This window comes from Myxine glutinosa, chromosome 7 (genome assembly GCF_964187855.1).
Source record: "Myxine glutinosa chromosome 7, kmMyxGlut1.1, whole genome shotgun sequence".
Classification (NCBI taxonomy): domain Eukaryota; kingdom Metazoa; phylum Chordata; class Myxini; order Myxiniformes; family Myxinidae; genus Myxine; species Myxine glutinosa.
Window position 1 is genome coordinate 150,449,180 of NC_136267.1, and position 14,826 is coordinate 150,464,005.

A 14,826-nucleotide genomic window follows, 5' to 3' on the forward strand; every position below is an offset into this window, starting at 1 on the left:
ATTTTAGTGATAGTGAGAAACAATGCCTTTCATTACTCCCGCCAGGGAGTAATGCATTCACTCGTGTCCGTGTGTGTGTGTGTGTGTGTTCGTGTGTTTGTGAACAAGATATCTGGAAAAGTTCTGAACGGATTTGGATGAAAGTTGGTGGGATGATTGCCCTTGGGATAAGGAAGAATTGACTAGTTTTTGGTGAAGCTCAGGATATTATTCCCGATCCAGGAATTTTTTGAAGTATTTTTTTACCATTGGAAGATAGGGCTCATTTTTTTTTAAACATTATCTTCTATATATTCTATATTTAACATTGTGATATGAAAATAGTTTTCATATTTGTTGTAAATGTAGTTTAAACTCGTGGTTATGCATTAGAGCGGTGTATTTTTTTAGCAGTGTCGTCTTCAATGTTCATTTTTTTTTTTCTTCTAATAAAGACATATTCTGTCATTTTAAAACAACCAAAGTGTGTATTAGCTTTCCCCGTTTAATAAAATGTATCGTTTGATACGTATCATGCTTTGAAACTGTTTTTTTTTTTTTGTTTTTTTTACCTCAGAAGAGATATCAACATTTAGCTCAGCGAATGTCATTCGCGGTGTCAGTATTTGATGAACTTATAAAGACTTAGTTCTAGATTTGTGAATGGCTGAGGTATATTAACAAACGAATAAAACAGATTTGGCAAAATTCCAATTTTTTTTTAAAAGATCGCATATTCACCCAGGGTTGTGATAGGCTGAAGAAGAAGAAACCTCGCATGGGCTTTCCAGACCAAATAAATAATTCTGGTTCTGGCTCTGCGATTTTCAGGTTTATTACTCCCGCCAGGAAGTAATGCATTCGATCGTGTCCGTCCGTGTGTGTGTCTGTTCGTATGTTCGTGTGTTTGTGTGTTTGTGAACAAGATATGTGGGAAAGTTCTGAACGGATTTGGATGAAAGTTGTTGGAATGATTGCCCTTGGGATAAGGAAGAATTGATTCGTTTATTGTGAAGCTCAGGATATTATTCCGGATCCAGGAATTTATTTTGGAAATTTTTTTGGGAAAGATTTTTTCTGTTTTACTGCATTAAAGCTTTTATTCTTATTCTTAAATGATATTTTTCTCCTCTAATTCCGAAATATATCAAAATAAATTCTCTGACAGTTATGCCTTACTTTCTTTTTCATTTATTGTTTTGGGGAGAGGGGATGTTAAACAAAACGTATTATTCCAACTAAACCCATGGGAGTATGCGCTCTACTGAGTGGCGTTCTTGTTTTTGTTGAGACTTTATGGACCAATAATTGTCCTTTTTCTATTTATTTTATGACAGGTATGAAGTTGAGAATGTCCCTTTCTCAGTTCCAGCCCAAGCGGAGACGGCAGATCTCAGCATCCTAATCAACACACTTTTACGGGAGAAACAAGGTTTGGATTACTTGGTTTTCTGGAAAAAAAAAATCACAATTTTCAGCCCATTTGCTCCAACACCAACAAATGTAGAATACAGACTTTACGATTGAATTATTTACGGCGTAGCCTGTAGGGCAATGCCATCTCGTTTGCTAACCGGTATCCCCACCCAGGTCATACTGTCCTCTTCAACTAAAGTATCAAGCAAGCCCGGCTACGCCGTTGTTGGACTGTCGGTCTTGGTTTTTTGTATACATGATTGAGGCTCGTGGAGGAGCCTGAACAAAATGGAAAAGGGGAATCACTAACGGCAGAGTCGTAGTGAGAGTGAGATCAAGGGGTGGGGGATAATGATACATGGGGGGTGAACAAGCTGCACCAAATCTGAATGAAACATGGCAAGAAGAGAGAGGAACGTGGGGATGAAACAGAAAAGGAACTAGAAAGCATCTCAAAATGCAAAGCCCATCCCTGTCTGTTTTGTACTCAAACTAAAAAAAAAAAAAATGTACATTTTATTATATAGTGTTTTCATATTCTCATAATAAAGGTTGTTTTGAAGAGTTGATGACGAGCTCAGTTGGTAAAAATGTTATAGCCTGGACAAATGCACCGAAGCTCAATGGTAAATAAATAAAGAAACACAGAAGCGATTTTAAAATAATAATTTACCACATAAAACACGTCAGTTTGTGTGTTTGTACAGATGTCTGTCCCCCTTCAAAAGTGTTGGTTTTAAAGGCCAATCATTTTAACACGAATGTGTGTTCACTGCGGTCTATTTTTGAGGATAAAACGAACTCGGAAAAACATTTTCCATAAAAGAGTAATTATGTCTCTTCTATTGGAATTGAAGACGGTAGGTTGCAAACCGAGCCTCAAGGGTGGTGTACAGAATCGTTAAAATAAAAAAAAACTAATATAAGGCACAGGGAGGTCAAATTTGTTGCACATGATGTAAACGCGTGCAGAGTAAAATGAGTGTTCATTCACATCCGTATGATATCTAATAAACAAAGAAGATACAAGCACACCTGACACTAGGCCGAGGATTCAGACCTTGGCACGCTCACGAGGCTGCACCGTCGAATGAACTGCTCCAATCTGTCATTTTTTGACGGGCTTTTTACTAGTAATAATAATAATGGTGGCCTTTTTGTGCTTGATGTGTTGTGGATGGGCTGATAAGGCCTAATTGTGCTCACCGTGACTTGGCTTTTCGACATTTTGACCCAATTATAATTTGGCCTTCTCCATATAATATCTTAGTGAAGGTTTGTTGAAAATTTCCTACTACTACTACCACAATGAATCCCTTCTTCTTGTGGGGTTGAATGAGGAAAGATTTTTTGGCAAAGGCTTTTAAAACTAGGTAGCCAAGCCTGAATTTCGATTGAAGGCGGCAATAGTTTGTAATTTGGCCAGGGCATAGATAAGAGCCCAGCTGATCCTCATAAAAACACCAGGGGAACTTTTACATCCACTAATAAAAAAACGTCCAGCCAATGGCACCTCAACATCTCATTTTGTGATGCATCACCCGGCCTGTGAAGCACCAATGGGACAGTTTACATTCGGGTTGAGAACAGAAGCCAAATTGGAAATTTAAATTGTTTTCAGCCTTGTCTGTTTACGAGTTTATTTGTCTGTGAGCAGGATATCTCAAAAAGTTATTGATGGATTCAGATGAAATCTGGTGGACAGGTTGGGTGTCTGGTGGACATGTGTATCGTGTCTGTGTCTGGAAATGTCTGGAAATGTCCACATGTCTGGTGGACTCTGGTAGGACAAGGACGAAATGATTCGACTTTGGTGAAGATCCGGAAACGAATTTTTTTATAGTGTTTCTTCACCATTGATAGATGGGGCCAAACACTATATAGAGCAAGACTTTTCAAAAAGTTATGAACAGGTTATGACAAAACTAGGTGGATGAGTTGGGTAGGTGACAAGAACAAGCCAATTAGATTTTAATGTGTGACAAGTGTTACGGATTCGTCACTTCTGCCTTTGTTGTTATTATATACTTGTAGGATTTTTAGCTTCAGGTAATATTGTTCTTAAGATTTCTGTGTGAAAGGGAGAGGACTTTAGTAAAAGGTAAAAATAAATGTTTGTGGAGGAAAAAGGAAAACGCGGCAAAGAAACCGGATGAGGAGAGAGGAGGAAAATCGGCGGGGAAAAGAGACAGCTGGGAGTCGCATCGAGGCTGTGAGCGGACTTCCTCGATATTGGTCGCGAATGAATTGAGGCTTCCAGTGTAAGGGATTCCCCACGACATCGTCCCATATTGCGATTGCAATTAAACCTGCGTCTCAGATTTTTACACCCAGCATGAACTATTGTTGGCGAGAAAGCAAGCGCCTCCATTACAGGCCGATCCACCATCGTGTTTTGTCGTTGGGATTCCCATATCGACATCTTTGTGTTGATCGACGTTGGTTTCCATATCGGCTTAATCGTTGGTGGACGTGGGGCGTGGATTGCAATCACGTTTTGGGGGATTGGTACCGTGCCACCATCTGCTCGACCTCTCACCTCATAACTCCTCGTCTGCAGCCGCGCCGATACATGCCTGTTCTTGCTGTTCTGCACGACTTCGACCTTCGCCCAGCGTGGGGATTTGTGCACGGACTTTGGGATTGTTACATTCCACTCACGTTTGGCGTATCGTGAGTTTGATTGGAGAGTATTGGGGAATGATGGTACCATCATATGTATTGTTCATTTGATGCAAGTGATATTTTCATGGTACTTTCGTTAAGAGTGTTATTATTGTGTATGTGAGAGTTCTTCATACAATTACTTATTTTGTTCTACACAATTGCATTGGTGTGGTTTTACCATGGATTATTAGAACACTCAAAATAACAAATCTTTCTGCCACGTTCTCTCTCAAGACTCTGGGGGGCACCGTAACCGGAGTTTGGGGAGGTAACACAAGAACGAATGGTCCGGATACAGATCTGGCCTATCAGTGGCATACAAAACATTAACTGTTCATCCTGCTGGAGGTATGTTTCTGAAACTATGCTATCATCGTTTCCTTGGTCAGATGGCGAACATGTACGAGTTGATTTTGATTTCCTCATCAATGCCGAGTTCTTGCGCTTGCCTCTTGGAAAACACATGCAAAATGAAAACATCTCCACGGTAAGTTATATTTTGTGGTACACTATGTGGCCATGTAAAAAAAGGATGCGGCAGAAACAAGTCCAAGGGGGAGCTGTAAAAGTCCAACCGAGGAATGCTATAAAAGCACAACATTTTCAAGATGCAAACTGATAGAAGATGTACATTGTACATCAGGGTGTTGCAAAAGTCTGGATTGATAGGGATTTTAATAATCGCGCAAATTGTGAGCCACTGCCATGCATACACATATCCATATTCTTTTATGGAGGTTTCTTTGAACATTTGACACATCGATTTTAGCACGTTAACATTGACACCGATTTTGGGACATTCTTTTCTGAATTTGTTCTTTAGATCCAATAGAATATGGTCTCGTGGTATAAACAACCAATTTCAGGTGTCCCTAAAGAAAAAGTCTTGGCGTTAATTTTGGACAAAGTGACGAGCCTTTTTATCAGTCAAAGGCATCGTCTCGAAAAAGAAGATAGATTTAAAACATTTCCTATGATTCCAGACTTTTGAACACCCTGTTACTGGTCTATGATGATGATGATTATTGTTATTACCTCCGCCACCAAAGGGGGATGGAGGTTATGTTTTCACCCCTGTCTGTTTGTCTGTCTGTCCGTTTATGAACAACATATCTCAAAAAGTTGTGGACGGATTCGGACGAAATTTGGTGTAGCGTATGTGTGACATTCAAGATGTAGGGTATGTGACAAGGACGAAATGATTAGATTTTGGTGAAGATCCGGAGAAGTCGACCACTTCGGATTTTTGTCGACCACTGAACGGGTTGTCATCGTTTTGGCAAAATACTTGTTGGAATCTATTTTATGTTGTTCTTGTGAATCTGGATTATTCTTCCTGTGAATTTGGACGACTCGGTGAGATTGTTTTTACTATTTTGTATTTTCTAAGTGTTGGTGAGTGTGCTACGGAATCCTCCAAACTCAAGCATGTGCTTAAAAATACTGGATGAAGCATGGATGTCTGTGCCCCAGGCATACTCCAACTTAATGTGACTGGATTAACCCCAAACTAAAAAGGAAGTGCTCCACAGAACAGCGACATTTCATGATGTGCTCATAATCCTTCAGGGCATTCACACGTGTGCTAATAGCAGAGCTACAATTCCAGGCTACCACATAGTAGCATTCACCCCAACAAACATCATTCATGGCTTAGCTACTACAACAGGCATTTTAAGGACATTTTCCCTGCTAGAGCGGGGGTTAGCCTTGCGGGCCCCATGACAATCTTCTCCATTTTGCCCTATTTTCTGCATCTCCCCTTGTTAACACCCTTGCCCACATTTCTTCTTCCACCATCTTTAGCCAAGTCTTTTTTGGTCTTCCCCGTCCTCTACTTCCTTCTATATTCATTTCCATCACTCTTCTCAACCAGTCACTTTCATCTTTCCTCAACACATGACCAAACGATCTCAACCTGTTTCTCTTCACGGCATCCATCACAGACTATATTGCCATCATCTTCCGCAATTCATCATTTGTCTTCCTCTCTCAATGATACTCCACACATCCACCGAACCATTCACATTTCCACCCTTTCCAGCCTTCATTGCTGCTCTACGTTCATTACCCATGTCTCGCTCCCATAAATCATAACACTTCTCACACATGCAGCATACACCTTTCCCTTCAGCTTCAACGGCACTCCCCTCCTCATCAGCACGCCACTCAGTTCCCAAAACTTCTTCCATGCACATCACTCTCGCAACCGTAGCCGAGTCTGATCCACCTTCTCCATTCAGCATGTCTCCTCAGGTAGTAAAATGTTTTCACACCTTCCAGCTTCACGCCATCTCCAAGGTCCAACTCAACATTTCCTCCATCTGCAGCTCCCTCTATGCACACCTTACACTTGAATGTAGCTGCCACACTGGTTAATGACCCTCTCAGACCACTACATTTTTGATGAACCAATTCGGCGCAGATTGTACATTGAATGGAGTTTACTACGAGACCCTTCCTGCACACAGCACCTGGCCTCTTCCCAGTTCTTTCCACCTCACCACATGCTTTTCCACTTGCCATCACCTTCGTCTTTCCGATATTCGCCTTCAGACCTTTTGCCTCCTTACACTCCTTCTACTTGTTCATCTTCTCCTTCAGTCCATCCATACTTTCTCCAATCAACACCAGATCATCTGCATACAACAACTCCCACTGTAAACCCTCCTTTACGCTTCGAGCCAGCACCTCCATCACAACTACAAATAGCAGTGGACTTGGTACCGACCTCTGATGCACTCCCACCTTCACCTCAAACTCGCCACTATTCCCGTCCTTCGTCCTTACAGCTGTGCGCGCTCTCTCGTACATTGCCCTCACTACTCTGTTCAACCATTCCTCCACTCCTAACTTCCTCAATGCCCATGTCACTACTTCACGTGGAACCCGATCGAATGCTTTCTCCAGATCAACAAATCCAAGAAACAACTTCTTCCTCTTCTCCATGTACTTCTCCTGCAACTGCCTTGCAATAAAAAGCACGTCTGTCATTCCTCTTCCTGGCATAAATCCAAACTGCATTTCATCAATCTTCACTTTCTTCCTTGTCCTCCTCTCCAACACCCATTCCAATACCTTCATTCCATGCTCAAATAACTTTATCGCTCGAAACGAGCCACAGTCCAGAGGGTCACCTTTCCCCTTGTATAGAGGGACGAGGGTACTCAGTTCCCAATCCACTGGAATGCGGCCTTCTTTCACCACCAGATTACAGATCTCTGTCATTCTCTTCGCACCCCAACTTCCCGCTGCCTTCAACATATCTTCCACAACTCCTGTCGGCCCTCCTGCTTTTTTACTCTACATTGCTTTTATCGCTTTTAGACGTTTAGTTTTAGACGTTTCCCAGTGTGTACCCTGGATAAGAATAGGTACGCCGTATCCCTGCGTGTCGTAGGAGGCGACTAAGAGGGTTGGCGTCAGGAAGGGCATCCGGCCATAAAAAACATTGCCTCAAAAAGAGAACCATGACAATTACAACTGCATGTGGGCAGGGTACAGCCCGAAGTGGAGATCGGTTTCTGAGGTTTGGGACATGGAATGTAGGGACAATGACAGGGAGATCAGGAGAAGTGGTGGAAGTATTGGTCAGAAGAAGAGTGGACATATGTTGTGTGCAAGAGACGAGGTGGAAGGGAAGTGGTGTGAGAATGGTGAAGGGTAGGCAGGGACAGAAATACAAGTTTGTGTGCCAAGGGTGCCTGGAGGGCGTGAATGGTGTTGGTGTCCTGTTTTCTGAGGAGTTTGTAGACAGTGTGGTGAGTGTGACTCGAGTGAGTGATAGGTTGATGATGGTGAAAATGATGATTGGAAAGCTCTTGGTGAACGTCATCTCGGGATATGCTCAGCAGGTTGGTCGGAGTGATGAAGAGAAGGACAAGTTCTGGTGTGCGATAGAGAAGCTGATGGAAAACGTGAAAGATGAGGAAGTTGTTGTGGTAGGAGGAGACCTAAATGGACATGTGGGAAGGAGTATGGATGGTTTTGACGGAGTTCATGGGGGTTACGGATATGGTGTGAGAAATGGAGAAGGTGAAAGGATTTTGGAGTTTGCCGATGGAGCTGATTTGTTGATTTGTAATACTCAGTTCCAGAAAGAGGATAATAAGCTTGTTACATACACGTCAGGTGGGTCGACGACAACCGTTGACTACCTGATGGTGCGTAGGCGAGATAGGGGGCACCTCCGAGACACAAAGGTGATCCCGGGGGAGGAGGCTGTTTCACAGCACCACTTGGTTGTCTGCGACGTAAGGGTGAAAGGTGCGAGGAGAGCTCGGCGGGTGAAGTACCAACCGAGAATGAAGGTGTGGAGGTTGAAAGAGGTGACAGTAAGGGAGGCATTAAAAGAGAGGCTGAGTAGGGTCGAGGATGATGTGGTTGAGCTTGAAAGTGGTTGGATGTCAATGAAAGCTAGTCTGTTGGGAGCCGATGGTGAGGTATGTGGATGGACAAAAGGACCACCGAGGCACTCGGAAACATGGTGGTGGGATGATGAAGTTGGAAAGAGGATTGACGAGAAGAGGAAGAAGTTCAAGGAGTGGCAGAAGGCGAAGGGTACGGGAGTAGAAACAGCAGAGCATGAAAGTTATAAGGCAGCCAGGAAGGCTGCAAAGAAAGAGGTAGCAAAGGCGCAGGAGGCATGTAGGAAAATGTTCGGAGAACGCTTGGATTCGGAAGAGGGTCAGAGAGCGGTATTCAGGATTGCAAAGCAGATAGCGAAAGAGAGGTGTGATGTGATGGGGGTGAGCTGCTTGAAGGATGAAGTGGGACAAATCGTTGTCGACCCAGATGGAATTAAAGGAAGATGGAAAAGATATATGGAAATGCTGTTGAATACAGAGAATGAATGGGATGGCAACATAGAGAGTAACCCAGTTTTAGGACCGGCAGAGAAGATAACTGAGAAGGAAGTTGAGGAAGCGATAAAAGCAATGAAGGGTAGAAAAGCGGGAGGGCCGACAGGAGTTGTGGGAGATATGTTGAAGGCAGCAGGAAGTTGGAGTGTGATGAGAATGACAGAGATCTGTAATCTGGTGGTGAAAGAAGGCCGCATTCCAGTGGATTGGGAACTGAGTACCCTCGTCCCTCTATACAAGGGGAAAGGTGACCCTCTGGAGTGTGGCTCGTACCGAGCGATAAAGTTATTGGAGCATGGAATGAAGGTATTGGAAAGGGTGTTGGAGAGGAGGATAAGGAAGAAAGTGAAGATCGATGAAATGCAGTTTGGATTTATGCCAGGAAGAGGAACGACAGACACGCTTTTCATTGTGAGGCAGTTGCAGGAGAAGTACATGGAGAAGAGGAAGAAGTTGTTTCTTGGGTTTGTTGATCTGGAGAAAGCATTCGATCGGGTTCCACGCAAAGTATTGACATGGGCATTGAGGAAGTTAGGAGTGGAGGAATGGTTGATCAGAGTAGTGATGGCAATGTACAAAAGAGCGCGCACAGCTGTAAGGACGAAGGACGGGAACAGTGGTGAGTTTGAGGTGAAGGTGGGAGTGCATCAGGGGTCGGTACTAAGTCCACTACTATTTGTAGCTGTGATGGAGGTGCTGGCTCAGAACGTAAAGGAGGGCTTACCGTGGGAGTTGTTGTATGCAGATGATCTGGTGTTGATTGCGGAAAGTATGGATGGACTGAAGGAAAAGATGAACACGTGGAAGGAATGTATGGAGACAAAAGGTCTGAAGGTGAATATCGGAAAGACGAAGGTGATGGCAAGTGGTAAAGCATGTGGTGAGGTGGAAAGAACTGGGAAGTGGCCCTGTGCTGTGTGTAGGAAGGGTGTCGGAGTGAACTCCATTCAGTGTACAATGTGCGCTGAGTGGGTTCATTAAAAATGTAGTGGTCTAAGAGGGTCATTAACCAGTGTGGCATCTACATTCAAATGTAAGGTGTGCACAGAGGGAGCTGCAGATGGAGGAAATGTTGAGTTGGATCTTGGAGACGGTGTGAAGCTGGAAGGTGTGAAAACATTTTGCTACCTCGGAGACATGCTGAATGGAGAAGGTGGATTAGACTCGGCAACGGTTGCTCGAGTGAGATGTGCATAGAAGACGTTTCGGGAATTGAGTGGCGTGCTGATGATGAGGGGAGTGTCGTTGAAGCTGAAGGGAAAGGTGTATGCTGCATGTGTGAGAAGTGTTATGATTTATGGGAGCGAGACATGGGTAATGAACGTAGAGCAGCAACGAAGGTTGGAAAGGGTGGAAATGCGAATGGTTCGACGGATGTGCGGAGTATCGTTGAGAGAGAGGAAGACAAATGATGAATTGCGAAAGATGATGGGAATAGAGCCTGTGATTGATGCTGTGAAGAGGAACAGGTTGAGATGGTTTGGTCATGTGTTGAGGAAGGATGAAAGTGACTGGTTGAGAAGAGTGATGGAAATGAATGTAGAAGGAAGTAGAAGACGGGGAAGACCGAGAAAGACTTGGCTAAAGATGGTGGAAGAAGAAATGCGGGCAAGGGGGTTAACAAGGAGAGATGCAGAAAATAGGGCAAAATGGAGAAGATTGTCATGGGGATCGCAAGGCTAACCCCCGCTCTAGCAGGGAAAATGGCCTTTTAAAATGCATGTTGTTGTTGTATTGCTTTTATCGCTTCCTTAACTTCCTTCTCAGTTATCTTCTCTGCCGGTCCTAAAACTGGGTTACTCTCTATGTTACTATCCCATTCATTCTCTGCATTGAAAAGCATTTCCATATATCTCCTCTGGAACAAACTCCCTCACTCTCTTCAATCCCACTCCTCCCTCCAGGTCTTTACAACAGCTGTTCACCACCATCTCTTATCTTCCCCCATCCAAAACCTTGATCTTTTCTATCCCTGCTAATTTCACCCCAAATCTGCTTTTTTGAAATACCAACTTCTGTCCTGGAAGTCCTTGGTGTCCTTGGTGTGTTTTATACTTCTCCCACCTCCTCCCCCCAAGCCCTCTCCCTCCCACACATCTACCGATGTCCCTGCTCTCAAATGTTGTGTTTGTGTGCTTCCCCTTCTCTCCCCATCTTGTCTACCGCTCCCTCTTTTTATATATTTTGTTTGTTTGATTTGTTTGTGAAATAAATGTTAGCTCTTTTACGAGCCTCGATTCTGTATACAAAAAAAAATAAAAAAATAAAAAGAAAAAAATCTCTTCTATCTTCCTTTAATTCCATCTGGGTCTACAACGATCCCACTTCATCCTTCAAGCAACTCACCCCCATCACATCGCACTTCTCTTTTGCTATCTGCTTTGCAATCCTGAATACCGCTCTCTGGCCCTCTTCCGAATCCAAGCGTTCTCCGAACCTTTTCCTACATGCCTCCTGTGCCTTTGCTACCTCTTTCTTTGCAGCCTTCTTGGCTGCCTTATAACTATCATGCTCTGCTTTTTCTGCTCCCGTTTCCCTTCGCCTTCTACCACTCCTTGAACTTCTTCCTCTTCTCGTCAATCCTCTTTCCAACTTCATCATCCCACCACCATGTTTCCGAGTGCCTCGGTGGTCCTTTTTTCATCCACATACCTCACCAACGGCTCCCAACAGACTAGCTTTCATTGACATCCAACCACTTTCAAGCTCAACCACATCATCCTCTACCCTACTCAGCCTCTCGTTTAATGCCTCCCTCACTGTCACCTCTTTCAACCTCCACACCTTCATTCTCGGTTGGTACTTCACTCGCCTCGCACCTTTCACCCTTATGTCACAGACAACCAAGTGGTGCTGAGAAACAGCCTCCTCCCCCGAGATCACCTTTGTGTCCCAAAGGTGTCCCCGATCTTGCCTACGCATCATCAGGTAGTCAACGGTTGTTGTCGACCCACCTGACATGTATGTAACAAGCTTATTACCCTCTTTCTGGAACTTTCAATTACAAATCAACAAACCAGCTCCATCAGCAAACTCCAAAATCCTTTCACCTTCTCCATTCCTCACACCATATCTGTAACCCCCATGGACTCCCTCAAAACCGTCTATACTCCTTCCCACATGTCCATTTAGGTCTCCTCCTACCACAACAACTTCCTCATCTTTCACGTTTTCCATCGGCTTCTCTAGTGCACACCAGAACTTGTCCTTCTCTTCATCGCTCCGACCGACCTGCGGAGCATATCCCGCGATGACGTTCACCAAGAGCTTTCCAATCATCATTTTCACCATCATCAACCTTTCACTCACTCTCGTCACACTCACCACACTGTCTACAAACTCCTCAGAAAACATGATGCCAACACCATGCACGTCTTCCGGGCACCCTTGCCACACAAACTTATATTTCTGTCCCTGCCTACCCTTCACCATTCTCACACCACTTCCCTTCCATCTCTTCTCCTGCACACAACATATGTCCACTCTTCTTCTGACCAATACTTTCACCACTTCTCCTGATCTCCCTGCCATTCTCCCTGCATTCCATTTCCCAAACCTCAGAAACCAATCTCCACTTCGGGCATCAGACATCTCGTCATCATAAATGGAATGATTTCCACCCTTGCTTCGATCGGGTTCCCCACCTTGAGTTTTGACGAGAGGGAGTGGGGTCCCCCACGCGGTACTTCGGGCTGCACCCTGCTCATATGTAGTTGTAATTGTCATGGTTCTCTTTTTGAGGCAATGTTTTTCTGGCCGGATGCCCTTCCTGACGCCAACCCTCTTAGTCGCCTCTTACGACACGCAGGGATACGGTGTACCTATTCTAATCCAGGGTACCTGTACCTATTCTAATGACCTCCAGCTGTTGTGATAAAATGAAAAATGGCAACTTTATACTCAAGCTAATGGGGCATTCATATTAACCCTGACCTTGTCTGGCATGGTGATCCCTCTCGCACTTGACAAAGGTCAGACAGGTAGAACTTCGATGGAATCAACATAAGGTTGTTGTTGTTGTGTGTGTATGCGAACCACCGTGGGAACCTAAGAGAAGCTGATGTTTTGAGTATGTGCCCTTCATCAGAGCAAAAGAGGGTCCGATGAATGGTCGACACCCAAAAAGTCAGCTTTATTTGCTTACCGCAGCGGTTAGCATACCTCGATCAACATTCTGTTGATTTCATCCATCTTAATACCTTTGACATTTTTTCGAATCCCAACCTCCCCTCACCCATTAGTTTCCCAGCCGCAAGTTTAAATGTATATGCATCATGTGACATACCTTAGGCTTAGGGCATTATCTTTACCAGAGTAATAAGATGTCACAAGTCAAAGGTCGTCTTTTGTGTCTTCACAATTCTTTTTATTTTATTTTATTGTAGTCGTCTTTTAAGCCTTGGCTGAAGGTACCTCTGAACATGGCTAGTAAAAGAGCTCTCGGATGATGCAAGTTAAATTTTATATGTTAAAAATTATATATAAAAAAACATTTATATATGTTAAAAAGCCATCGTGGTAAAACCATCCAATTAGAAGCTTATATATAAATGAGTATAGAAATATTACTTATTTTTATATTTCGTTTAAAAAAAATCGTTTTGTTTTATGTTGTCCATTGTCTCCTATTGTTGTTTTAATTTGTGTAGAAAGTACGTGCTAATTTCCATGTCCTTCGTGTCATCGATGTACATACAATCTTTAAACACCATGACTTGGACAATGTGATATGATACAGTCGATGCTTTCAACATAGAAGTTAAAATCCCCTTCAACTTCAAATTTTTTTTACATGACGATAGGGTGGCTAAACAGCTCGTGCTCTATAAATTCAGGAAGTGTTCGCTTTAAATTGGGTTCGACCTAGTCTGTTTCGTTGGGTCTATCTCGTTTAAGTGATACGCTAAATCTGATACTTTTCAGGAATTGGTCGTCGAGATCGAGTATGTGGAGAAGTTTTGTGCCCCTGAACCCGAGGAGTGTGTCGAGCATGATGATTGGGTGAGCTCCATAGCCTCACTGGATTCTTGGTAAGTTGGAAAAGTAGTTAAAAAGCCATTTCTCATAACTGCCTACTTGTATGAGAATTGTATATTCTGCTCACCGAACTTTGCTGTACTCCAAGACTGCTAAACGAACACTTCCCTTTAAATCCTTGGCCAATGAATACAAAGCTGGGAAAACAAGGCTCCTTGTGATGCTGAGGCCTTACTGTGAAATCCAACTTTCCCAAGCTAAAGACAGGGAGAAAATGTAAAGTTTATGAAGCTGTCAACAACGCAGAAGCCGCTGTCCAATTAAACTAGGTCCAATTAAATTAAACAATGTGCAACACAGCAAGGCCGTAGTGGATGTGGGCATCCCTATCTGAAGTGAAAAGGGTGGACTTCAGCAACTTCGAAGGAAAGATGCAATATGGTGATCACAGAAATCAAATGAGAAGACGACTTCACTCGACTGCAGAAAGCTGCTTAGCAAGGCCAACATTGACAGTCGGGTACATAGGAATGGGAGCTTGCCCTGCAACGATCACCAACGTTGAACAATTTGTGGGACATGGACACCTCCATATTAGCTTCATCAAATGCTCCATCTATGACCAGCTCTCATCTGGAAACAAATTTGATGAAGTGGAGTAAAACCACAGACTGAATGCAGTCTGTATGGAGGGATTCAGAGCATGAAAAAGGTGTTAATCAAGTGTAGAGTGTCCTTGGCAATTGGCTGATATACCTGGAGGCACAACAAAGTCCTATCAGAACTGGCACATTTTGGAGGACAGTGCCAGATGCAGAGATAATAGAAGAAAGTCTAGAATAAAACAGTTTACACATTTTCTCACAGAAGGCACAAAGGTCAACCATAAGCATACACCTGTACTATTACTAAACCTACTAGACTG

General features: G+C 43.5%; 1 protein-coding gene across 1 annotated transcript in view; it reads left to right on the forward strand.

Moving 5' to 3' along the window:
* WDR12 (WD repeat domain 12) overlaps positions 1-14,826 on the forward strand; it is a 55,189-nt gene that overhangs the window by 12,438 nt on the left and 27,925 nt on the right. The window contains exons 2-4 of the mRNA XM_068123396.2: positions 1,317-1,411; positions 4,452-4,549; positions 13,848-13,954. Of these exons, the coding sequence (XP_067979497.1) occupies positions 1,317-1,411; positions 4,452-4,549; positions 13,848-13,954 (300 nt within the window). The remainder of the gene's footprint in view (positions 1-1,316; positions 1,412-4,451; positions 4,550-13,847; positions 13,955-14,826) is intronic.